This window comes from Fringilla coelebs (assembly GCF_963513975.1).
Source record: "Fringilla coelebs genome assembly, chromosome: 6".
NCBI classification, from domain to species: Eukaryota; Metazoa; Chordata; class Aves; order Passeriformes; family Fringillidae; genus Fringilla; species Fringilla coelebs.
In genome coordinates, this window is record NC_140034.1 from 5,267,524 (window position 1) to 5,293,182 (window position 25,659).

The window sequence follows — 25,659 nt, forward strand, 5'->3', positions numbered from 1 at the left end:
CTCCTGGGTGGGTTTGGAGGAGGCGGGTGTGAAGGGGAGCGTGCGCTCCTTTGCATGTGTTTGTGCCCTTGTTGGGTATTTTTAGGCTGCAGACCGCAGTGCTGCAATACCGGTGCTGGCTCCCAACCAGCTGGTTGGGGCATCGGTCACAGACAGGCTTTGGCAGCTCGTTGCTCCAGTTTAATTTAGCTTGCTGAGGAGGCTGTTGAATATGCAAGTGGTAATTGCTGCTCTCCTTTCCTTAAAGCAAAGGCGGAAGCGACACCAGGGTCCAATTTTCTCCTAATGACTGATTTCATTTAAACACTGCTCAGGGCGATGCAGGCTTGATGCTTTTCTTTTTAGGGCTGGGGAGAATTAAACTTCTATCTCTGTGTATCACTGAGCGGGGTGGCCTCCATCCCTCCTGGTCCATCCTGGTCACACGCATGAGCTAAGCTCCTTCTCCTTCTCTTCAGTCTGGGTTTCCAGTTTGAACCCATCACAAACACATTTTCACCGTTGTTTCTGTGAAAACAGAGTTGTTTGGGAATGATTCAGCCCCATCAGTCCTGCCTTGAGATTTGGGCTTGGCTACAGGTTCCTTCAGTGACCCTTCCCAACCTATCATCCCTGGCTCTGTTCATACAGAGGCAATTAAGCTTAATTTATTCTGGCCCACTCAATAGTAGAGGCCAGAAGGCACCATCAGATCACAATCTGACTTAAATGTATTGATCTAATTAGCAGTCAAAGGTACAAGCAGGAGGTGGGAGCAGGACACTTAACATATGATGCGCTGAGGAACTTGTCCCTTCTGTTCTCCTTAACACAAGCCTCCAGATTGCCAGGGGCTGCTGCTTTTTCTTCTTGAATAACCAATTTCTGCAGGATTTGCAAGGGAGGAGGAGGCTGTGTAGCTGGACTTTGTTCTGACAATGCAAGCTGCTCTGTCTGCAGCTCCCAACGACCTGCCGGGGAGCTGTGTTTTGATTTTGATCCATCATGTCAATGAATATTCATCAGCCTTCTGAAGGCTTAATGCTATTTGCCTGGTAGCTAGCATATTCTCTCCCTAACCTTTTTTTAGCCTGGGTTGCTAATAACCTACAGCCCACTCAGTCTACATTACAGGGTGGTTTGGTTTGTTAAATTGTTTATAGATGAAAATGAGGAACCTCAGTAGCTCCAGAGCTGGAAGCAGCTCAAAAGTAACCTTGTCTTGGTTGTTACATGGCTGTCTGCTTTAAACCCCAAAATAAAACCTTGCCTTTTGGTCTGTCATTCAGACTCCTCATAAAACATTGTCAGGAGTGCGTATCTCTGAAGAGCAGGTGTTGTTCTGATAAAAGCTTTCCACACGTTTTTGTAAGCCCAAGTCAGAGCTTGTATGTAGCAGCAGGTTTCAAGGATGAGGCTGACATGGTGTTGAAAAGGGGATGGAAAATGCCCTGTGGAAGAGAAGAGTTGGGTCTGTTTGCTCCAAACCAGCTCCTGGAGCAGGATCAGGATCAGATGCTGCTTTGGGAATGGTGTGGCTGTACCCATGGACTTGGAATGACTTTTCACATTTGAGGACTCAGTGTAGGTTGGGACAGAGCTCCTGTGCTGGGCACAAAGCGCTGAGCAGCCACCAGCATCTCTCTTTGCACCCCGCTCCTCTTGGCTCTTTAAAACCCAAACCTGCAGTGTTTTCTCCCGTGCTGGAGTGGACAGAAATCTGTGTGCCTTTGGCTTTTTGCTTCCCTCCCTTCTTTAGGAGAGAAGCTCTGCAGCAGGTCCCCAAACCCTGCTGACACCGAGGGGATGCCAGCAGGCAGCTAATGGATTTGCTGCGGTGCTGGCTGCCGGGGAGCCGTGATGAGAGAGCTTTCATGGCAGCTGAAATTCCTCCAGCGGCTGCATATTTCTACATCCAAGATGTAAAAATGTGAAATGAGATTTGGGGCCCTTCAGGAAGGGGGGGACTCTCCAGGCTGGGCACAGAGCAATTGCACAGCCTGGGATTATCCTGTGTGAAGATCCAATAGCTGTTTCCCATCGTTCGTGGTTCAGCAGATGATTACACCATGTGCTAGAAATGTGCCATCGAGATCATTTCAAGGGTCAAATCCGCTGTTAAAGAACTGTGGGTAGAGCTTGAATTTTCTGCAAGCTCCCTGGTTTCAGAGGGCACTGTTTGCCATGCTGTGGTGGTGCAGGGTCTGACCTCGGGTCTGACCCCAGCCCTGGCTCTCCACAGGGCACAGCAGCTGTTTATTCTGCTGTGTAAATCCGTAGTTGGAGGGAATGGCAGGCCCCAGGGAGATCAGACACTCCTTTCCAAATGCTGACCTTTTTTTCCCCGAGTCTCTTCATAGCTTTGTTAATAAATCTGAGTCATCCATATTTCAACCTTGGCTGTTTGTCCAGTCTCTTAACATCTCAGTGTCTTGTTTCGCAGAGATAAAATATGTGGGTGTGTAACTTTGTAAGACAAATGTTTAGGCTTTCAAAAATTCCCTACTTTGCTGGTTGATTTTTCTCATTCGAGTGTTTCTCCACGCTCCTCATTCCTCATAGGTGACTCTTGTGTCGCTGACTTGAGAGTCCCAGTTTTGTGGAAGTTTTTACCTGATCCTCGCTGTCATCAGGCAGGGCACACGGTTCCTGCCCTGAGCTTTGCTCACAACCAGAGTTTCAGAAATCAGCAAAACCCGAGCAGCTGCCAGGGCGAGCGATGCCCGACGTCAGCACGGCTTAGGAAAATCTGAGCTACCGGCCCCGTGTGATTTTTATCAGCTGAAATCGCCTCTTGTAAATATTTACTGGAGCTGCAAGTAAGGTTTATCTAATTAAAGCCAAGCAAAACTTTCCATGAAAGAGAGCCACCGTACAGGGGGTTGCTGGTGGATGCTTAGGGACACGTTTAAGAGCTGGGGGAAGCGTGCAGGATGTTTTTTCAGCTCTGCTGCCGTCTGTAGCTCGGGGCATGCTGAGCCACATGAGGTCTTCCAGGATTGAATCACCCATGGCGGGGACTTGGTGGCCCCAAGTACATCCAGCTGTTCTGACAGCAGTTCCCTGAATTTTCCATACCCTGGCATGAAGGGGTGTGAGGTGTGGGTATGAGGGGGCTGGCCTGGCTGCCGTGGCATGGGGAGATTGGTGCAGGTTTGCTGGCATTGGCAGCGGTGGGGCCCAGGACTCTCATCCCATGGGGACAGCGGCCTGACCCCTGCGGCTGCCAGCTCTGGCACGAGGCAGAGCAAATGCATCTTTTTAATTTGCGTGGTCGTCAAGGTTGCCAGGACTGTAAACGTCAAATCTGAGCAGAAATATTTGGCATGAAAACCGTCTCTGCTCTTCCCCTCCGTGCCGAGGAGCGCGTGGGTGGCTCGGTTCCTCCTCCCGCCGCCGGCCGGGAGCGCAGCGCTGCGGGGCGGCTGCTCCAGCCTCCTCTCTCCTCTTCCCCGCAGGATCTAGTGCCCAGCAGGGAGGCACACGCAGCACTGTGGCCATGGCCCCGAGGAAGAGGAGCGGCCGGGGGATCTCCTTCATCTTCTGCTGCTTCCGCAGCAGCGACCACCCCGAGATCACGTACCGGCTGCGCAATGACAGCAGCTTCGCCCTGCAGACCATGGAGCCCTCGCTGCCCATGCCGCCCGTGGAGGAGCTGGATGCCATGTTCACCGAGCTGGTGGTAAGTGGGATCCTTCTTCATTTCAGTGTTAGTTGTGGGGTTTCTCCCTTTTTCCGCTCAACCCCCTCTTTGTGGTCTCCCCGGTCTTGGTTTTGAGCTTTCAGGCAAACTTTGGCGTGAAGGCAGGCTGCTGTTGCTGAGCACTGAGCTCTGCTCCTCTCTGAGGTCCTGCTGCTTTGGGGTGGCCTCTCTCATTAGAAACTCTTAATTTCTTCTTCCAAGCTGGTAAAGCAGGATGTCCCCCATAGGTGCAAAGTGACTTTATTTGCTGGGCACTCAGCTTCATAGAAATTGTCAAGGTGTGGGCTACACTGAGATTTGGAAAGTCAGGATATTGTTTCGTTATCCCTTGGTTCCAAAACTTCGAAAAACATGGATTAAGAAAAAATTTCACAGCCAAAAAAAGCTTTAATTTCCTCTAAGCAAAAACATTTTGGTGTGGTATTTTGGATGGCATTCTACTTTGAGTTCAGTCAGCAGTGAAATGAGGTTTTCCTACAGTGCTTGGATGCATAGAGGGAGCTGGGAATTGTGACGCTGGTCAGTCACGCCTCAAGGTACAGCACATCCCATTAGATGCCAGGCAGCATGGACCTGTTGAGCCAGGCCTCTTGGCAGAGGAAAGCTCCAGGTTGTACTATAAAAGCTGGTTTTGCCAAGACATCCTTCTCCAAGGGTGTGGCAGAACAGGACACCAACACAGCACAGGGGGGATGAAGTATCCCTGCAGCAGAACTCTTCTGGTCAGGTTGGGTTTGTTCAGGAGAAATGGCTGTCGCTCCACTTTATTCTCCACTGATAACTTGGCCAAATCAGGTTTTCCTGGGGAAATTCTTTCCCATGGAGCACTTTTCCCCTGCCCCAGCCAAAGCCTTGTTGGGCTGAAGGAGGCATTGCTGGAGGCTCATTTGCTGGAGCTCCACCAAGCCTGTGCACCTCATCTCAGCCCAGGATTTTCAGAACATCTCTTCCAAACTCCTCCAGATGCTCTGTGCAGTGGCAGTGCCACTGGGAACCTCTGTGTGTGCAGCAAGGCAGGAGCCAGGCCAGCCTGGGGCACACCCTGGTCTGGCCCTTCTGCTCCCCAGCCCTTCTCCATGCTGTGGAGATTTTTAGTTATTTTTCCCCAGCCAAGGGTGAGAAAAAGGCCCAGAGGCAGCTGCTGCTCCAGGGCATGCTGGCAGCAGGAGCTCCCTGGGGACTGGAGTCATGCAGGGAGGGGGACAGGGGGTGCAGCTGCAGCCCCCTGGCTCCCCAAGATACCCATCAGGCAGATCTCAACCCAAGCCAGCACTGGGTGGGAGGGAGGGAGGGGGAAGCCAAGCTCTGCCCTGTGGGGACAAGGAGGCAGATTCCCATTCAGGGCAGTGCAGTTGCAAATCCCCCCTTGGTCCTTACAACAGCTCCTTCTTGCTCTCTGTAACCTGTTGGTGTCGGGTGTTAAATTTCAGCATTAGTTAAATGGTTTGGAAAGTATCCCACTGTTCCTGTACAAACCCTCTGTGTAACATTTGGAAGAGAGACAGAGGAAGCACTCAGAGGTGCTGGGCTGATCCTCAGGCCTGCAGGAGCCCCGTGCCATCCTGCTTGGCCCTCCTGGGTGGGATGGCTTGTGCCTGCTCTGTGGCACTGAGGCTCCCTCCAAAGTCCTTGGCTGTCTCAGCCCACTGGGTTGAGGGAAGTTAAAGGGACTGGAGGGAATCTGGAGGCTTTGCCAGCTGGAGTTGGTCCTTTGCCAACTCCTCCCTTGCAGCTTTATCCTGACTTTTCTACTCCACTTGTTTGCATCAGGGATCAGAGTGGAGGGGTGGAGGGTTTCAGGGCTGGGATGGGGGGTATCTCTGGGGACATTGCAGCAGTAGGCATGGACAATTCTCCCACAGACACAAACAACAGAGTGGAATCCCTGCTCCACAGATTCCAGCCTGCTGCTTACATTGAAGGGCAAAGTCCCTTTTTTTTTTTTTGGAGCCATCCTGCAAAATATTCCCTGAGCTTTGTGTGTTTTTAAGTATGCCTCGTTGATCTGAGGCAGGAAACATTCATAGTGTGAGAAATTGGTGATTGTCCCATGCCAGCAGCAGAGGATGAGGGCCTGAGCTGCAGAGGGATGAGGAGCAGCTGTGACTCCAAGGTCAGCTAAAGGCCTGGGCTGCTCTCCCAGTGTCTGTTTTTTTGGCCTGCTTTGTGTTAGATGGACACTTTGGATTTTAATTGAGATAGGCAAATAGAACAGATAAATCATTAGGAGTTTATTCTGTGTCTGTGCAAGTGTGTTTCACTTAGTTGCATTAGAAACAGCAGGGAAATGGGATATTGTTTTCACCTGGGCACAAATTCCAGCAATAAGAAATGCCTGATCTCCATCCCAGACTGCAGGGACGATGCTCCCTGTCCCAGCCAGCCGCATGCAGCAGGGGCTTTTCCCTGGCTCAGGGCAGATGCAGATGTTGTTGTTGTTGTGATCAATGACTGATCACTACTTCCTCCCAGAGGAACCTTTTCCCTTTCTCTGCCTCTCCCCCAGCCTGGTTTGAATGGGTTTTGTTGAAGCATTGTTGGGATGTCGCTCAAGCGGGCACCGGCCCTGTCTGAAAGGCGTTTCTTTGTCCCCTGTCCTGCCGGGGCTCCGGCCAGGCTCAGCCACCCAGGGAGGAGCAGGTGCTGGCAGAGAGGCACAAACAAAAGCAGAGTATTTCAGCAAGATTTACTGATTTGCAGCTCCTCTGGCTGGGACAATGCTTTATGATTTTGTGCAGCTTTCCGTGCATCGGCACCGCTGTGTCCTGCCGGCTTGGGCAGGCAGTGTTTGCTTCCTGAGGCTCCTGCAGAGGTGTGGCACCTGCCAGGCAGCATCCATTGGATTTAGGGAGTTTCAGGAGCCTCCCATAGGACACATCAGGAGGATCACTGATCACTGTGCCCCAGAGAGGAGGAAATCTGGGGTTGCACGAGCTGCCTGCAAACCAAGAGAACAAAGCTGTGCCATCTGCCACAGCTTCTTTCAAGGGGCTCCTGCGTATCCAGGCTAACAATACAGCATTTCTTCAAAGGCTGAAATCTTGCTTGCACACTCAGAAAAAGCACTTGCAAAGCTCCACATAATGGTGCCATATGGTAGATCTTGCCATAACAATCCTCTCTATTTTCTGCCAGCAACTAGACTTTCCACCAGATGGGTGAATGACTGATGTCCTTTATATCTGCTTAACACTCCTTGTCACTCCAAGGCTTGTAATGAAATGCTCTGTGTGTGGTGCTGTGCACTGAGCAGGGGGCTGGGATGGCTCAGTTTGGAGCCCCAGCATGACCCAGGACCCCTCTCTGGTTCTCTTCACAGTGGGGTGGGTCACAGTGGCATCTCCATCCCTGCAGAATGGGAGTGATGCTCCGGCTACTGACACAGCTTAGCTGCTCAGAGGAGCTGCTGAGTCTGGTGTGGCTTTGCTTGCCCCTGAAGCACAAGATTCTGCCCCTCCCTGATCCCACAGCCTGCTCCCAGCCCGCATCCCTGCTGGTGGAGGGATGGGTTCAGAGGAGATGCTGCCCCAGACATTCCTCAACACTTGTCTTGCCCGGGCTTTGAGGAAATTCCATTTTCTGCTCCCAATGGGGCTTCGCAGCCTTTTCACTTCTGAGTTAGTGATGCAGAAGAAATTAGAGCAGCCTCCATCCTGCCCTGCATCCTGCCTGTGATGTGCAGCAGCCTGTTTTCAGCCTGTGAAACCAGAGCAGGTAGCCTTCCCTGGGTGCCTCTGCCCACACTCCAGCAGCTGACAAGTTTTTTGGGATTTGGGGAGATGCCACCAGGAGGTGAGTGGCTGTGCAGTGTCCCCAGCCCCCCAGACTCAGGATGGGTGCAGGCTTTTGCCCACTGATGTTGCCTGAACTTTATGCCTTCCCCTCACATGGAAGGCGGCTGTATCCCCTCCCCGCTGCTTTATGAAGTAGTGGAAACTTGTGAGCCTGAGGAACAATAAAAAGGTCTCTGGCAGCTTATAAGATTTATCACAGCATTTGTTTTTGCTGTACTTGGGGCAACTAATGCATTTCATCCGAGCTGCTCTCTGGATGCTATCAGGAGATAGTGAGGAGATAGCATCCCCTGTCACAGACATTAAATCTGTTGCCTTTGAAAAGCTTCCTGGTGGTGGATAGGTCTGTGGCTCATGATGTGCAGTGCTGGGACAGGATTCTCTATGGAGTTCCTTGGAGTTGTGCCTTTCCTTCCTCTTGGCATGCTGGGATGATGGCTGTTTTACATGCTGCTCGAGCAGGGAGCATATAAACGTGAGGAGAAATGGTGGTGTGGGCAGTGTGAGCACTGCTGTGTGTCAGTAACAGCTCAGCCTTGGGAACTCATTGCTAGCAATCTCCATTGTGCTCTGGAACTTCAGCAATGTGCTTTTCCCCCCAGTTTCTAATCCAATAAGGGGAAAGTATGATGTTTTGGGCTTTGCAAAACAACACGGCTTTTAAGTAGCAGCTGAGGGATCAGCTGCAAAGCCAAGCTTTGCATTTCATGCTTGCAGGTCAGCTGTCATATTTTGCTGCCTGGTCTTTCCAGCATTAAGGACTTGAGGATTTTGAGAACCACTGGATGGTGACCGAAGCCATTTGCCCTGTATCTGCAAAGAAAAGCATGTGGTTGGTGTCTGGAAAAAATTGCAATTGCAGTAGCCCTTGTGTCCTGGGCAAGCCACCCCTTTCTGCAGAGTCCATCCAGAACCAGATGCTGAGCGTGGAGTTTGTGACCCCATCCCACTGCTGTCTCCCAAAACCAAGCTCCCTTGGGTTATGAATCACTTTTGAGAAGGCAAACCAAATGATAGGTAACATCTGCTTTTAAATTCTCTCTGCGGGGATCCGTGTGCCATATGGACACTTCACCAGGCTGCCCAGTTTTTGTTTTTCTGATGTGAACAGTCTGGACCTGCCAGGCTGCCATCCCAGCCCAGCGCTCACGGCGCTTGTTTTCATCACCTTGTGTTGTTAACACCCTCCCAGCTAATCTCTAAATGTACCTTTTGATAGGCAAGCATCTGATAGAGAAATCACACACCTACTCAGTCAGAAAATAAGGGATTTCTGCCCACATGTCCTCCCTGGACCTGAATGAACCAATCCACCGAGGATCTCTGTATTTCAGCAGAAACAGCCCTGTAATTGCAGTATCTGTTACTGCTACAAACCAGCGTGGGGACTTGCCCAAAAAAGGTTCTGTTCCCAATCCCAGATTCTACAAAGGAGCCATGTTACTGCACAGTGTGAATCTCAGCTGAAGGCAGAGAGCACATAAGGAACCCCTTTGTTTCCAGGAGAAGTCCAAGTGGAGTGGAAAAATAATATAGTCTACCTGCTAAATGCTTTCCACTTTGCACTTCGTTAAAGAGGAGGGGCCACATCCCTGGGAGATGCCTGGCAGCTTGTTTGGTAACACATCAGTGACCTTAATTGAGGCATTTAGGTTTTTGGCTTGCACTTGCTGTGAGTATTCCTGGCACAGGTCACCACGGAGGTACCAGCCTCTTTGGACAGGGAATCTGCTCCAGCAGCAGTCTTCTTCCTCACTGCTCAGTGGTTGTTGGAGTTCTGAGCAGGATTGGACAGCAGATGAGTTGTGCTCTGTCACCTTGCTCAGGGGGAAGCATTCCTGCCGGGAATAGCCCGTGCCTGCCTTGTATCCATGTGCAGATACCAGTGGAAGCTGTCCGTGCTGCTGTAGTATCTGCTGTTGGCAGAGCCTGGGTGTTCCTCAGCGTGGGAACATCACCAAGGTCAGCTTTTGGCAGCTGAGGCTTTTGCAGCCCTGCAGGGAGGATCCTGCCCGAGTGCCCAGTGAACCCAATTCCCATGAACTCCAGTGTCCAAATCAATACCATTATTTACAGGGATCAGCTGCCCTTTCCCAGCCACACACAACATCTGTAAGCCAGTCCATGCCTGCTTGCAGGTGACATCTGCTGGGTGTCAGACCCTGAAATCATAGAAATCCCAGAATGGTTTGGGTTGGAAGGGACCTTAAAGATCATCTCATTCCAGCCCCCTGCCATGGACAGGGACACCTTCCACCAGACCAGGTTGCTCCAAGTCTCGTCCAGCCTTGGTCAGAAGTATCCTCCTCTCAGGGTGACTCTGCTTTGCACCTGATAAGTTCTTGAAAATGCAGTTAGGATTCCAGGTGTGACTAAAGCCAGGCCTGTGGGGGATGAGGACTTGTCCCATCCATTTCCATCCTCTGTTGCTCCATCAGCATCAGGCTACAGCTGGCTTTGCTTCCCGTGGCTGCGTTCTTTAGTTCCCACAACCAGAGTGGTGTCTCTTGGGATACTTTCAGGATTAAGTTGGTGTGGGGTTTGGTAGCCTTTGATTCCATCCAGCCCTTTTTGAAACCCTTCCCAGAGCATTATCTGGGGAAACCTTGGCACAGTTTAGCCCCAGACCAACCATCCACAGTGTTCCTACCTGAGCATCCCTGTCAGGCAGGGGACATCTGGAGCCACTCTTGACTTGATTTCCAGCTTGAGCAGCTCCCTGGGATGCAGCAGCAGCAGCAGTGTAAAATCTGACTGAAAAGGAAGCTGCTGCTTGAGTTCTGTAAAGAGGTGAGAGGTCTGCATCTGAAACCTTACTTATTTGCCAACTCTATGCTTTATTGTGGTAGGAGGTGCTCCCACCAAGGGACAGCCATCCCCAGCTCTGGTTGATTGGATTGAATCCATTGGAGCTGGCACAGTAGTGGGTAATAGGCTGAGACATATTTTTGTTGTTTTTTCAGGGTGTGTGGACAATTGTGTGGAAAAAGCACGCTGGTGATGCACCTGCAGGTCTTCTGGATCTGAGAGTGCTCTGCAGGGTGAAACTGTGTAGATCAATAACTCAGGCTGGAAAAGTACCCTGGGTTAATTAAAATGGGAGAAAGGTTTTCCAGATGAGGTCGGTGAAAAGGTCACAGGAGGCTGAGCTCAATAAATAACATTAAAAAAAAGTGTATATGGGGTTATATATATATATATATATATATATATATATGATAACAAAAAAGGAGAAACTAAGTAGATACCTCTCTTAAAATACACTAATATCGAAATATGAGCAGCTTTGAAGCCTTTAGCCTATTAAAATAATTACTGAATTAAAATATTAAAGCATCACATGCTGTCTGCCTCAGTTAGGTGTCTGAACTGATGGGAACATGAATCAACTGCAGCTGGAGTTTATTGAAGGGCTAAATCAGCTATTGATGGCCATAATCTTTCCTGCAGGAGGAGGAAGGAATATATATTTCATTTGTGTCTGCCCAGTGTGTTCAGGTCAATAACTGAGCAGGGTGAATTGGGGTCTTTCTGAGACTAGGAAGAAAAATTCATGGTGGGAGGAGGTTAACTAGGCATGAGCACTTCTGAGTGCTTCTGTTATTCCTTGTTGCTGCTACTCATTCACTTGGCTGTAAGCAATTTCCTTTATTCAGGAAATTCATAAAGGCAAAATGAATAATAATTTTTTATCTGTTATGCTTATTCATTAAAAAATATGAATAGTTGATTTTTTTTTTGTTCATGTTCTGTAATTGCAGCTGCAAGTTGTCATGGAGAAATTAAAAATACACAGTGATAATATTAGCAGGGGTTGGCTTGTCTGAGGAGTTGTTTTTAAGCTCTCAGGGTACTGTAGCTGAAAAGAAGTGTGCTGAGGAGGAGGCATTTTTATTAGTGATAATAAAAACAAAAGACTTTCAGAAAAACCCCTGAGATAAATCTGCATACACTGAGAATTGTGGTTGCCTAAATAAAGCTGCAGCTGGAGGAGCTCCTCCTGCGGCTCAGGCTGGGTGTGGAGGCTGGGGGTTGTTTGTAACAGGTTAATAAGGATTAATATGCCTTTTTTTTTTTTCCAAGAAAACAGCTTAAAAGGAAAATAAAGAGCTGAGTAGGGTGTGTTCTGAGGCAGGGGTTTGCTGAAGGCAGCAGGGACAGCAGCAGCTGCTGCTCCGGCCGCACGGGCAGCGGAAAAACAAGAGATGAGGAATGGGGGGAAAAATGCTGATTGCCATTTCCCCTGACACCACAGCCTTCTGGGATAAATCACATTGATGAACTTGGAGAAGAATGCCTGGAAGAGAGTGAAAAAGCAATATGACCCCTGAGAAAGGAAGGCAGTGCAGGCTTCAACAGGCCATTATTTATGGACTTTTTAATTCCCACGTTGGACCCCTTAATGCCAAACATTGCCAAAAAGTTCACACTTTGTTTTTTCCTTCTATTTTTTTCCAAATTTTTGGAGCAATCTTGGATCTCTCTCATGCTTCATTTGATGATGCAAGAGATCTCATCTTTACATGCTATAGCCTCGCTTACAGAAGTTTCTAAACTCTGTGCATCCATCCACCAGGAGTGAATTCACTTGCTGTTTATTATGTGGGTCATTTATTGATCCAGTGACATCTTTCTGTATGTATGTGTATATAAATATAAATATAAATATAAATATATAGAATACATATATGTGCACACCTGTATGTATAAGTTAATCCAGAGAGAGAAGTTGTGGATGCCTCATCCCTGGAAGTTTTAAAACCAGGTTGTTTGGGACTTGGAGCAGCTTGATCTAGTGGGTGGCATCTCTGCTCACAGGGAATGCATTGAAACGAGCTGATCTTTATGGTGCTGCCCAAAAGAAGCTTTTCTGTCACTCTATAAACATATATATGTATGTTTATACAAACCCAGCACAAACCAGCAAATTTTAAATAATCATTATTTCAGTTATGGCAATGGGTGACCCCCAGTCTTTTCCATGTACTAAACTTACAGAATTTATCAACCAGAAAGGTACATTAGATTTAAAGGTTTTTAATCTTCTTTTCTTACAACCTGTAAGGATATTTTGGAGTTGCAGACCCCTCTATTGGAAGTTGTTCCTTATTTAATCTCTACTCCCCAGATGCTTCATGCAGAATGTTTGATGGCACGAAGGAGCTGTGGGATGTAAGGGAAAAGCCCACGCTGGTCACACTGTGGTCTTGTGGACACGGGTGGGCAGCATTTGGGCTCACCCAGCTCCAGGAGCCCATCCTGGAGGTCATTTCTGAAGTCAGGACATTTGCAGCATCTTGCTGTCTCCCTCCTGTTGTCCCCACTAATGCTGTCAGTCTGTGGAAGATGCTCATTAAAGCGTGGCCCGAGCCAAGTGGCAGGGACAGCAGTTTGTCTCAAAGGACTGTGCTGTGAGTCTGAGGCTGGACTCGATGCTTTTCCTGCTGGGAGGGTGGAACATTTCTTCCAGTGGTTTTTTTTTTTTTGGCTTGATCTGGCTTTGCCTTCAGGAGCTGGTGGGAGATGGCAGTGGCCACCAACCAGAGAGGTGGTGACATCTCCCTCCTTGGAGATACTCAAAAAGCCATCTGTACATGGACCTGGGCAGTGGCCCTGCTTGAGCAGGGGGCTGGCTGCCCAGAGGGCTCCTGACACCACTGAGGTGCCAGCCTGGGGAGGTGCAGGCCATGGGAACATCATGGGAACATCTGTCCCTGAGCGCTGCTGTGTGTCCTGCAGGCTGTGCACGCTCGTTTGGCTCGCAGGGTTGTGCTCACCGTGTGCTGAGCTGAGCCACACACTTCTGAGGCAGCTTTAGGAGAATGCTGTGAGATCTCACCTCGTGCTGTGCTCAGAGAGAGGGGTGAGGTTTGCTTGGCTGGGATGGAGAGCTGTCAGCAGAGCACACAGCATGGGCGTGTTGTACCTCCTGGAAATAGCAAAATACACGCCGTGTCAAAGCTTCCCTATGAGGTTTTTTTAAAACCATTTAAATGAAGATTTAATGTGGAAACCTGTTTTCTGATGTAAAGGTGAATAGTTTAGCAGTACAGGATAAATATTTAAGGGTAGCATATCTCTTTCCAGTAAAAACACTCTGGGCAGAGACTTCCTTCTGGTGGTAAAACGAGGCTGTTATTTTTTATGCCACTGACCTGATTCCAGAAAAGTATTAAAAATAGTGGAGTTGGCAGATCCTGACACAGGAGGCAGCCAGGTGGAAGGGGCAGAGCTGTGAAAGGTGAGGGGTGAGGGCTGCGAGGGCGATGGACACCAACCCACTGGTTTTCTTCTCACTCTTCAGCAGCTGCCAGCATCACACACTGCAGTGGGAGTGTGGATTGCAAATGGCCCATAAAATGAATTTCCAGTTAGAATCACCTAATTATCAAGCTCATAATTATTAATTGAAGGCCCATATGGGTATGAGTTTCTGCACAGCTTCTCTGCTGCGCTGCAGCTCCGGTCGATTGTTAAAGGCTTTGTGGGAGCTGCATTTCTGCAGGGGGCTATGAGCCCCCAGGAAACAGGCGCTGTTCCTGTCCTTCCTTCATCTTTTGGAGCTGGGAAGGGCAGCTTCTGAGCAGCCTGCTGCGAGATGCACATCAGTGAGCCCAAGCAAAGGGCTGGAGGTGGCTGCAGGAATCCCCAAGCACATAAAAACCAGCAAAGACCTGACTCTTCCCAGCTGAGTCACTGTTAGGGCTCCGAATAACAATCATTAGTCACTCTTTGATTATGAGGATTTTCATATTCACTGGGTGCCACACAGCATTTATTCAAACACCTCTCCCAAGCATCCTGCAAGATATCATTAGGTAGGTGTTGTTGAGTGATGCAGGGCTGTGATGACTGAACGTGTTAGAGCTGAGGCACGATGAAATGTGCTGTGTGAGACTTAGAAGCATTTCTGCACCTTTTTTGGATGTGTTTGCACGTTGTCATGTGCCAGCACCTACCTAATATGTTCTTCTGTTTTGTCCCTTCTTTCTCTTGCTTAGGCCTCAGCTTGGTTTAAGGTTTTTTTTTTCTTGTTAATAAATCTTCACATTTGCACAAGTTGTCTTTTTAGGGTATGGGCATTTTGAAAGTTTCAGTAAATATTTTTTTTAAGGACCTAAGTGCAGATGTGTGTGGCTGGTGCTTTCAGGCCAGATTATCAGATTCACATGGCCAGAAAGTGGGGTCACAGTGGAAGCAGTTTCCTGTGCTCTCTCAAACCCTCACCACAGAGGTAAATATTCATCAAGAGACCCTTGTCCCCCCCCACACTCCAAGATTTACTTTTCCAGTGAGCTGAATTTCAGCCGGGTCCCTGTGTGGGTGTCATCCTGTCGGTCACCTTTAGACTTTCAAAAAATTGTTGTATGGGACCATGAGCAACCTGGTTTGGAGGGTGGACAATGTTGGAACTAGATGATTTTTAAGGTGTGTTTCAACCTAAACCATTCTGTGATTTCTATGAACTGAGGCTGAAGCAGAGCTTGGATGTTGACTGGCTCATAGCCCGAGGAGACAACGGGGAAGTGCAGGTTGGATTTTGAGGCAGGGAAGGTGATGAGACTTGCCCGAGGCTGGGGTGGAGGTTGGTTGCTTGATAGGGATCTCTGACCTCCCAAACTGTAAGGACATGGGAATGTCTGAGCATGGCACTCCTTGGAGCAGTCCCTAGCCCAGGTTCTCCTCCCTGGGTGCAGGAGGATGAGATGTGTCTCACACTGAGCTCAGGTTTTCTCAATCCTCTCTTTTCCCCCAGTCTTTGTTGTAGCAGCGTGGGTTTTCCTGTTGTAAAGGTGTCCAAGTCTGCTTCCAGAACTCCACCAGCATCAGCTCTGTGCAGCATGGTGGTTTGAAGATTTGGAGTAAAAAGATCAGGGAAGAGGCAAAGCCTCCTCAATGAGTGTGCAATAGAAAAAACTCTGCAACACCTTTCCTTTTGAGGAGTAATTTCATCAAGAAGAGAAATCAATACCTGCAGTGCATGGATAAGCCTTTCTGAGATGTTTGGGACTGCTAGCAGCCCTCTGTCACTGGTTGTTGTGCTAGAGGGCCCCTAGGTTAGGTTACAAGATAGCTCAAAGCTCCCTTCCTTGGCTACTGGGTGCAATATGAGCTTGAATTATATCAGCTGAATTTCCTGGTGGCCTGTGGTCTTGCTGGTGCAGGGACCCATCTTTTGCCAGAGGCATCTTGCTCAGCCTTCCCCAAATGAGGCTTTGATTGGGGTACAGAAGCTGCCAGTTTTAGTTGCTAAGAGTTGTTATTCAGGCTGGGAAGCTTTAACAGTTCTCCATATGGGGTTTTTTTTGGTTGCTGGAATTAAATGTGTGATTTTTAATGGGGATCCTCTTCAATCCACAGTCTGGGTGGGATGAGTTGGCTTGAAGCCATGGCATGGCTTTCCTGTGACCTTCTGCAGCCTCTCTCTCTCTGCTGTCCCCAACCCCCTCCAGCACCAGGGTTATCATCAGTGGTGCTGGTTTGAAGAGACACCTGTGGTTCTGAGATCGATGTTGGCTTTAGCAACGAGCCTCCCAGCCCTGCCTGAATGTTTTATTTGGTTCTCTCATAAAAGCTTTGACCTACATCTAGCACCAGGAAGCGATGAGGCTTTGATAATGCTCGGGCATCCCGGCGGAGGGCACGCTGTTAACCGAGCTTCAAAAATGGATGTGTGCTTTAAAACATCAGATAAACCAATAATGGCTTCACCCAGTAAACAGCTTTATCTCTGCCAGGCAGTGCATGATCCAGTTTTGATGGAGAGGATGTACCTCTTTATGAACTGTAGGTATTAGGAAAAGAGCTTTCTATTTTTAGCTGTAGGAAAACAAAGCAAAAGCCAAACAGCTTTTGATGATATGAGGGTGTCAGCAATGGAAATGGGCTGGAGCACTCAGGGTGAAGTGCTCCAGTGAAGTAATGATGATAAAAAAGAAAGGTCCTGTTGGAATTTTTCTTTGCTGTCTGTGTCTTAGAAGAGATTGCTCACCTGAAGCTGTCAGTGTGAGTTGTGTGGGCAGCCGTGATGGCTTCATGGGTGTCCTTTCCAAAACACTTACAGCCTTTAAAAGCAATGAAGGAGATGTCTGGGAGGGACAAGGCAGGGAAGTTTGCAGCCCAGAGTCAGGAGAGGTCAGCAAGAGCAGGATGAGGATTGGCATCATTGCCCTGACAAATCCAGAGTCAGGGGCGATGCTGTGGGGTCACTGCTGTGCTGTGCTGTGGCCCCACATTGATTTACACTGCTTGTCTGGGGGGCTGTGTCTGTGCCATCACCTGTTTGGGTACTCATGGTGCATGTTTTGTGTTTCTTTTCCCTTTTCCAGGACGAGCTTGACCTCACAGACAAGCACAGAGAGGCCATGTTCGCGCTGCCGGCGGAGAAGAAGTGGCAGATCTACTGCAGCAAGAAGAAAGTAAGAGACTTGTGGGGTGCTGAGCCTCTTCCCTCTCATGCAGGATGGGGGGAAGGACTCAGCTCTCTGGGGATGCCAGGTGGTGTTTGGGGTGTCACAGAAATGGGCCTGTTCCTGGGGTGACCTTGGGAAAAGAAAGTCTTGGGTCGCCAGCCCATTCAGGCTGGAGGAAGTGTCCCCACAACCCACATGGGTGTCCCCAACACCATCAGAGCCATGTGGAGCTCTCTGGGCACTGAGGTTGGCCTTGCAGGGGTGAGGGGCTGCTCACCATCTCCCTGGAGCCCCTCCCAGTACCTAAAGGGGGCTTATAAAACAGGTGAGGACAGACTTTATAGAAGGGGCTGTTGCAGTGGGACAAGGGTTAATGGTTTTAAACTGGAAGGTTATTTAGGTTAGATTAAAGGAAGAAGGTTTTTACAGTGAGGGTGTTGAAACACTGGTACAGGTTGCCCAGAGAAGCTGTGGATGCTCCATCCCTGGAATTTTTTCAGGCCAGGTTGGGTGGGGTTTGGAGCAACCTGGTCTGGTGTGAGGTGTCCCTGCTGGCAGCAGCTGATCTTTAAGGTTCCTGCCAACCCAAACCGTTCTGGCGCTCTGTGATGCCATTGCCAAATTTGCCACTGTGCCCCTCACCTGGCTGCAGGGGCTGGCTGGGCAGGGCTGGCAGTCCCTGCCCCACTCACAGGGTGCTCACTGCTGTGAATGTCTCTTTTCTCCTGCTGTAGCAATGGCACCAGATTTTCCATCCGCATTTTAGGCCAAGAGCAGGCTTACCTTGCTCATGTAGGATTAAGTTTTAAGCCTCTCATAAATACCCCTGAAATCCCTGTATTATTGTTAGACAGAGGCCTGCCATGCCCCAGATTTAAATGGGAGGGGAGAAGGGATGTGAACAAATTACAGGCACTGGTGTGGATCAACAGGAGAATGGGCAGGGGATGCTGCTCGTCACTCCCTGGTGGATAAGCAGAGCCTGGCCCTGGTGTGCCTGGATAATGGGAGAGTTAAATCAAGCAAAGCCATGTAATTATTATTGTGAGTGCAGATTACATGCTATCTAATCTCCTGAGGAAGGGTTTAGATGGAGCTGATGGTGGCTCTTTCCCTTTCCAGACCCTCCTTGCTCTCAGGGGTGTTTAAAGGCTGTGCTGTGAAACTCCTTGCTCACGGGGGGAAGGAGCCACAGAAGTGTCTGTGGATCCATCTGGGGCTGGATCCTGGCTGCTGCTCTCCTCTGGTCCTCATTCCTCCTTCCCTACTTGTGATGCCATCACAGCGAGCTGCAGAGCATATCTGCCACTGCTTGCCCTGATGGAGACGTGCTGGTGGAGAAAAATGCTTTTCTCCTGCTTTTTAATTAAAAGTGAGTGAGATCATATCAATGAAGGCTCCAGCCATGGAGGAAATCAGGAATGACATGGGCTGGAGAGCATGTCTGTGCACAGCAGGCTCGAGGCTGTCCTGCCCTGTGTGGTGATGGCTGGTGAGCAGCAGAAACCCTGGTGGATATCCTGGCAGCTCATGGTAAATCTTACTTGTGCTCCTGTGTATTTATGAGGCCAGATCACCTACATGGGAGCCTGGCATGGAGGAGAGGGCCTGGACTTCTCCAGCTGAGAGCAGTGTCTGCTTTTAGGGCAGGGCAGCAGAGCTGGGGATAGGACAGTGGTCCCACCTCCCTGGATGGCAGCAATTTGGGAAGTGCAGGGTGTGCCCAAAGCCTGTGCTTGACAGCAAGTTGTTGCTTGAGATGTCTGTAACACCCAGTTTTAGCTGGTGGGTCCCAGGGGGCTGGCAAAGGTGGACATCAGTCTCAGGCAGCTGCCTGACTTACCAACAATCCAGAATTGTCCTCTGAGCAGTTTTTGCTCTTTACTCTGATGCTAATTTTGGCTGGAACTTCTCCTTTGCTCTCACTGTCATCCACCACACTCAGCTCTCCAGAGCACATCCCTGATGTTGCTGTTTTATGTGTTCCCATGACAGGCAAGATTTCATAAAAGGGAACCAAAAATTAGACATTTTTTGCTGGGTTGTCCTGGAAAGAGACCTGACAGCACCTGGTCTTGGCAGTGCCTGTTGAGAGGAAATAGGGGAAATCCAGCTGTCCCCCAGGCATATTTATTTCCCTGGAATATTTCCCCCTGGCCTGCTGCCCTGGATCCTGGTTTCTCTGCCCTGCTAGCAGCTGGTTTTATCCCAGCCCACAGGATTGGCTTGGCAGGGTGGAGGCTTTGTCCTCCCTGATTCTCCATCCGTGGAGACAGTGGGTTTGATCCCATCCTTGGGGGTTGCACTGCATGAACTCCTCGTGGTCCCAGCCCTCCTGCATCACCCTGTGTCATTCAGGGGACAGAGAGACAAAAAGCATCTCGTGGTGGGGCTGCCCAGTTCTGTCAGCAGCAGCCTGAGGAGGAGCTGAAGTCTGCTCTGAATCCAGCAGCTGTGCAGCGCTGGGGCCAGGAGAGAGATTTAAAGATTATTCTTTGAAGTTGTCAGCCCCTCTGCTGCTGGGGTGAAGCAGGGAAATGCAAAGGCAGAGATGCATTGCCAGTGGGATGAAATCTGCTTTTAGAAGTGGTATTTCTGGACCATGACTCGTTTCATAGCTCATCCCAAAATATTTCACTCCCTGCTGGCCCTGCTCTCCAGGAGAGGATATTGCTAGGAAGTGCAGGGAGGAAGCAGGAGGGTTTCCAGATTTGCTGTTTCTTTGGCTGTGGGTTTGCCTCAGTGCAAGAGTGTGACTCAGGATGGCCTTTTTCCAGAGGCCACCCTCCAGAGGGAGTTAATGATTAACCCTTTGTGCTTAGTCTGCAGGACCTGTTTAACCACAGGAGATTTGGCTCCTCACAGCCTATGTAGGTCATGCCAAGCTGCTAAAGCAGCTCAAAGGGTGGCTTTTATGAGCCTCAAAATATAGGAGGGTGTTGGGGCAGAAGCTCAGAATAAATAACCAGGTTGGAGGGATGGGTAGTGAAAAACAGCTGATGTGAATGCAGGGTCTGGCTCTGCCCCTCTCCCTTTGGGTCCAGCTGAGCGTTTCCAAAGCTGGAGGAGAGGAAGAATGACCTGCAGGGATGCCAAGTGATGCTGAGCTCTGTAAGCTTGTGTTGAAAACCCAGAGGCAGCACTAACCCTGGGTGCATTGCTCTGAGCAGTGCAAAGCAAAGCTTGTGTCTGAAATTTCCTCAGGGCTCAGATAAAAACCTTTTGCACTAGGAAGAGGCAGCAGTGGTGATTTTTCAGGGGAAATGTGTAATAAATGAGTGATGTGTCTCCAATTATCCTCTATTTCCCAGGCAGACAGCCTCTTCCCCCTCCAACTGCTCCTTCCACCCACTCCCTCCAGAGAGCTTTGCTTTCCAGCTCCTTCTTCCACTTGTCCTGCTCAGCCCTGCAGCTCCTTCCTGGGGCTTGCCTTCCATTTCCTTCATTTAAAAAACATCAGTCCCCCATATTTTTTTCTGCAGTAGCCAGAACTAAGAGCAAAAGCTGACAAAGATGGCATGCAGGGGAGGGGAGGATAAAACAGCTGGGCATTCTGCCACGCTCCAGGGTCACCTGGGATGGATGAGAAGGATTTCATGACCTCTGAACATGCAGATATACCTGCTGTTATTGCAGCAGCAGGTTGAAATACCATCTCAGGTGTCATTTGCTCAGGCTGACTGGGAGAAACTGCCTGTTTGCATGGCTGGGGATGTTTTTCACTGGGAAATGTTTGTAGTTTTTATCTTTCAAGGTAATTCCCCTTTTAGTTCCAATGACAACACACTTTTGTTTAAGCAAGGTTTTTCTCTCTCACCAGCCAAAAAATGCATCTGTTAGCAATCTTTTTGGATTTTGAAGCAGAGCTTTCCAAACAATGAACCAGCTGACTACCAAAGGCATCTGGTCATGCTATATTTGCTTATGGGGAGCATAATTTTTAAACCCTGGGAAAAGTGAACAGGGGCACGTGTGTGTTTGTGGAGGAGAGGGTATAGCAAGTGTTAGCATATGGAAAACCAGAGCAGGCTGGGCTGGGCTGGGCTGGGCTGGTTCAGACCCTGAGATCCCAGCTTGGGGAAGAGTCTGGTGAAATTCCAGCCCTTGGCAGCATGGTTCCAAGGGGAAGCAGCTTTGTTGAATCATTTAGGTGCTGTTCCAGGGATACCTGGAGGGATGAGGGAGCCTTGGGGGGCTGTGGTGGGCCCAAACCTCCACCAGCACGGATTTAAACATCTCATACAGGATGCAGAATCCTTTGGCTTTAAAACCCATCCATGCCATAGCCTGCTTCCTCTCTGACCTTGCAGGCAAGCATCCAGGTGGATCATCCAGGGCAGTCAGAGAGGGAGGGGTTGTTGCCACTGCTGCCAGCTTTCCTTTGCTCTGCTGTTATGGAGCAGCAAGGAGGGGTGGGGAACACCATGCAAAATAAAAGTTATGTCAGGACAATGTGTAAAAATGGAGGGGGTGTTTCTGTTTTTGCAGCTGGTGCCAATTGAAGAGGGTTTTTTTTTAAATCCTTTCCTGAGGAGTTCTCCTGGGGCAGACCAGCCTTGCAGGTGGTGCCAAGAAGGAGGTGAACCACCAAAATCATAGAATTGTTAAGGTTGGAAAGACCTCTGAGATCACTGAATCCAGCCACTAAGCCAGTGCTGCCGTGTTCACCCTTAGAGCATGGCCCCAAGTGCCACATCCCCACTTTTGGAACACTTCAGGGATGGTGATTCCACCACTCCCTAGGCAGCCTGTTCCAGTGCCTGACCACATTTTCAGCAATGAAATTATTCCAGACATCCAATCCAAGCCTCCCCTGGCACAACCTGAGGCCATTTCCTTTTGTCCTGTCACCTGCTACCTCGGAGAAAAGCCATGGCTGTTGTCCCTGAAGGGCTCTGGGGCTGCCTGCTGTGATCCAGCCCTTTCCTTCCAGCCCTGTGGGATGTAGCTTGGTGTGTTGGACATCAGGTGGGAGGGGAGCTCAGCCAGCCACCATCAGTCATCCCACAGCAGCTCCAGGTCCAGTTATCCCAGAGCCCCACCGTGGGCTCTGAGCTGCAAAAACAGCTCAGGTGTGGCATCACCTGCAGGCTGAGGAGCTGTGAGAAGTTGCCAGAAGCTTGTTGAGGGAACAAAGCAGGTGTGACAAAGCACTGAGGAGCATCACAGGTGTCTTTGTCCCCACCACCATGGGGACATGCTGGGAGGTTGCAGCTGCGTTCCTGCGGGTCAGAGCAGCAGGAGCTTGTGGGGATGCTCCTTCCAGGTGCAAATAGGTTGGGACCAGCCTTGAAATTGCTTTGAGCCACCACTGGCTGAGCCCCCACCTCCTCTGTCCAGTGGTCATTGGGAAGAGAAGGAGTTCTGGCAGTGGGAGCTGCAGGCACTCCAAGGGCTGTGGAAGTGTCAGGCTCATAACCAAGGCATGACAGGGAATGTGAAATCTCACTGAGAGGAGCAAAGGGATGGCTGGAGCTGGCAGATTGGTGACCCTCACTTGGGAAAGCTCCTGCTAATGACTGAGCGCTGCTTTCCCTGTGGTACTGAGGAGGGGATGGAGCTCATTTATGGATGGAGCTCATTTATGGGGCTCACATCACAGCAGCCGCTGTCACTGCCACCCTGGAACAGAGCAGCATCCATCAGCCCCGTGCACAGAGCTAAGGGACAGCAGAGACTGTGACGTGAGAGGGTGACCTGGTGACACCAGGGCTGCAGCTGATGGGATTTGTATTTTTGCCAGGCCGCTGGAAAGAAGAAACAGGTGAGGGGCTCAGGTGGAACAAAGCAGAGGATGGAGCAAGGGCTGCCCTTGTCTGTGCAACTTTGGCATGTCTTACTTTTTGCAGCTGAGCACATGTGGTGGCACATCAGGGCCTGGAGGACAGTGAGGGATGTTGATGGGCAATTAAAACCATCAATGTCTGTAACAGAGCAGCTCAGTCTGGGTTCCAGCAGGGTTCAGATCAGCCCTCACTTCTTTGCTGCTTGAGAGCACACACGGCAGACTCAGCCCAGAGAATCAGGATTTGGGAGATTCAGTGGTGCAGGGGAACATGCTGGAGACACTCAGGTTAGAGGTGCTCAGCTCTGTGTCTGGGCATCCCTCCCCAAAGGCAGGCTGCAAAACCCACATCCCCAAAACCCACCCTGCGTGCTGGGAAACCATTTTACACACTCAGCCTTCCCAACCCTGATGCTGGAGAGGTTCCTCCCTCCTCCTGGTGCTGAGCAGAGCCTTGTGACTCACTTCCCTCCGGGCTGTGGCTTTGTCAGGAGATTTCTTTACCACCAGGAGCACACCAAAGGACACTTATCAATGTGCTGTGGACCATTAGCCCCAGTAATTACTACTGAGCAACGTCCTGCAGGGAGCTGAGGGGAGGGAAGCCCGTGCCCTGATCTTTGCCTGCTTTATTGTGCAGTCCCCCCTTTGCCTGGGAAGCTGCTTTCTGAGGAGCCTGCCCAGCTGCTCATTGGAATTAATGAGGTTCTGCTGCACTTAATTGAGAGCACTCTCTAAATTGGGGGTTTCAGGGAGGAAATGCAAGAGCCCGAGGGAGCCAAGCAAAGGGAAATATTTATAATGCAGCACGTTAATTATAAATGAGCAGTTTAGCCAATTTTGTTGTTCAGCCTCCCCTCCACCCCCTGGAGACCTCTATTTGCTCCACTGCTTCTTTTCAACCCTAAATGAGCAGCAGGTCCTCATCCCTGCCTGCCCCACAGGTGTGCACAGCACGTGGGCAGCTCCTGGGCTGTGGGATGATCCAGCCCTGCTGCTTTCCCTCCCCATGGATCTCACTCCAGCCCAGCTCTCCTGGCTGGGCACATCTGGACACCTCTTGCTGCTGTGCCGTGGTGGGGACCTTGCCACCTTTCCCAGCTGGTGTTTCTGGTGTGAAAGAAATGTTCCTTATAAGAGGGACAATGGGAGAGACCTCTGACACCTCCAGGAGGGGTGTCCATGCTCAGGGCACCTGTGAGTGTCCCAGCTCTGCTGTTCCCTGGAGTACATTTGTGTACTAGACTCCAAAGTGGGGCAGGAAAGGTGGGAAAATCAGAATTCCCACCAGCTTTGTGCAGAGCCTTCCCCTGGCAGGGCACGAGTGCCCAGGGCTCAGTGAGGAGCTGAGAGCCCTGATGTCCGTGTCAGACAGAAGTGACACCAAGCAGACAGGTGGCCTGAGCCCCATCCCAGCTGCTTGGCACCTCTGAGGGACTGTGGGGTCAGGAGAAAGTGTTAAAGCAGAGGGCAGAGATTTCCAAACTTGGATTGTCCCTGCCTTGGAGCCAGCACAGCCAAAGGAAGGGTCAGGTCTGGAGACACAGGCTGTCCTGCCCAGGGGCAGACTGGGTCTCATCCAAATTACCTGTCCTTGACTCTGCTTGTCCCCATCTTGGCACGCTGCAGCTTGGGAAGTTTGGATGCAGGGAAGTTTTCCAGATCAGCCTCTTGAGCCACAGTAAATATTTGGGGCTCTGCTCCTGGGGCTCGCTGCAGCAGCCGTGGTTGTTTGTGAGCACAGAGGTGGGGGCAGAGAGGAGCTTGTCCAGCTCCCCCATCACGGGGTTTGTGCTGTGGGGTGAGTTCACAAACAGCTCTGGGGGTCAGGGAGCCGTGCAGCCAGTCAGGCTGTGATCAGAAGATGGTTACTGATGGAAGGTGTTTGGGATCTGTGCAGTATCTGCTGACTCCAGCCTAGACCTGTGTGGCATTTCTGCTGTGAAATCCTCTTCTTTTGATAGATATGTCTTCAGGGAAATAAAGTGGGGGAAAAGGTTAATTTTTAAGTATCCCCTCAAATTCTGCCTGCTCCATGCAGCCCCTGGGAATGTGCAGCATTAGTTACCTGAGCTGGGCTCAGAGGCCCTTCAGTCCTGTCCTACAAGACAGGACTGAAGCCCCTCCTGAGCCCTGACAGATGCAGGGCATCGTGGACCAGGGTGGCCAGACAAGGCTCTGCATCACTCAGTGTCACAGGTCATGGGCCAGGGGTGACATCCTTTAAGAGGTGACATTGCCAGATGCCTGTTCCCTCCCAGTGACTCATGAAGCCCCCAGAGGAACTGTTGTGCCTGGAGTCTCTCTTAGGCTGTAGATTTGTTGATAAGTCATGGTTCTGCTCCAGGAGTGCAGCCTAGATCGTGTCACATTTAAACATCCTTCATTGCTTGTAAACATTTTCCCCCCTGAGCATATTCAAGGCTGTGCAGCCAAAGCTTCAAGGGCACTGTGGAGTTGAAACAAGAGAGATTTGGATGTAAAATTTCAGTCTGGTTTCCCTGAAGCTGATGATCACAAGACTGGTGCAGTATCAGTGGGGCAGTGTTTGGTCAGAGGCAGGTGGTGTAATTGTATTTATGGCAGTTCAATAAATCAGGTAATGTTCCCAGAGCTGGAGTCATGGGTAAGCTCAGGATACAGAAAGTCACACTTACATTAATATAAAGTTATGCCAGAGCTGAGGGAGGCTTCAGAAATGGTTGGTCATGAAGGGCAGGGAATGTTAATGCTATTTTTTTACTAATCTGGCTTTGTTTCACTTTTTTTTTTTCCCTACCCAGGACCAGGAAGAAAATAAAGGAGCCACCAGCTGGCCAGAGTTCTACATTGATCAGCTGAATTCAATGGCTGCTGTGAGTATCCCCCCAGAGCCCTGGTGCCTCTGGTCCCCCTGTGGGGCAGCAGCAGGGTGGGGACAGCCAGCACTGTGCATGGGAGGGTGGCACTGTCACCTGTTAGACCAACAGCTACAGCTCTGAAATG

General features: G+C 50.1%; 1 protein-coding gene across 1 annotated transcript in view; it reads left to right on the forward strand.

The window, feature by feature from the left end:
* The window catches only part of DAAM1 (dishevelled associated activator of morphogenesis 1), a 93,060-nt gene that overhangs the window by 35,448 nt on the left and 31,953 nt on the right, over positions 1-25,659 (forward strand). The window contains exons 3-5 of the mRNA XM_084207131.1: positions 3,438-3,661; positions 16,806-16,895; positions 25,458-25,529. Coding sequence (XP_084063257.1) covers positions 3,479-3,661; positions 16,806-16,895; positions 25,458-25,529 — 345 coding nt within the window. The 5' untranslated portion in view covers positions 3,438-3,478. The remainder of the gene's footprint in view (positions 1-3,437; positions 3,662-16,805; positions 16,896-25,457; positions 25,530-25,659) is intronic.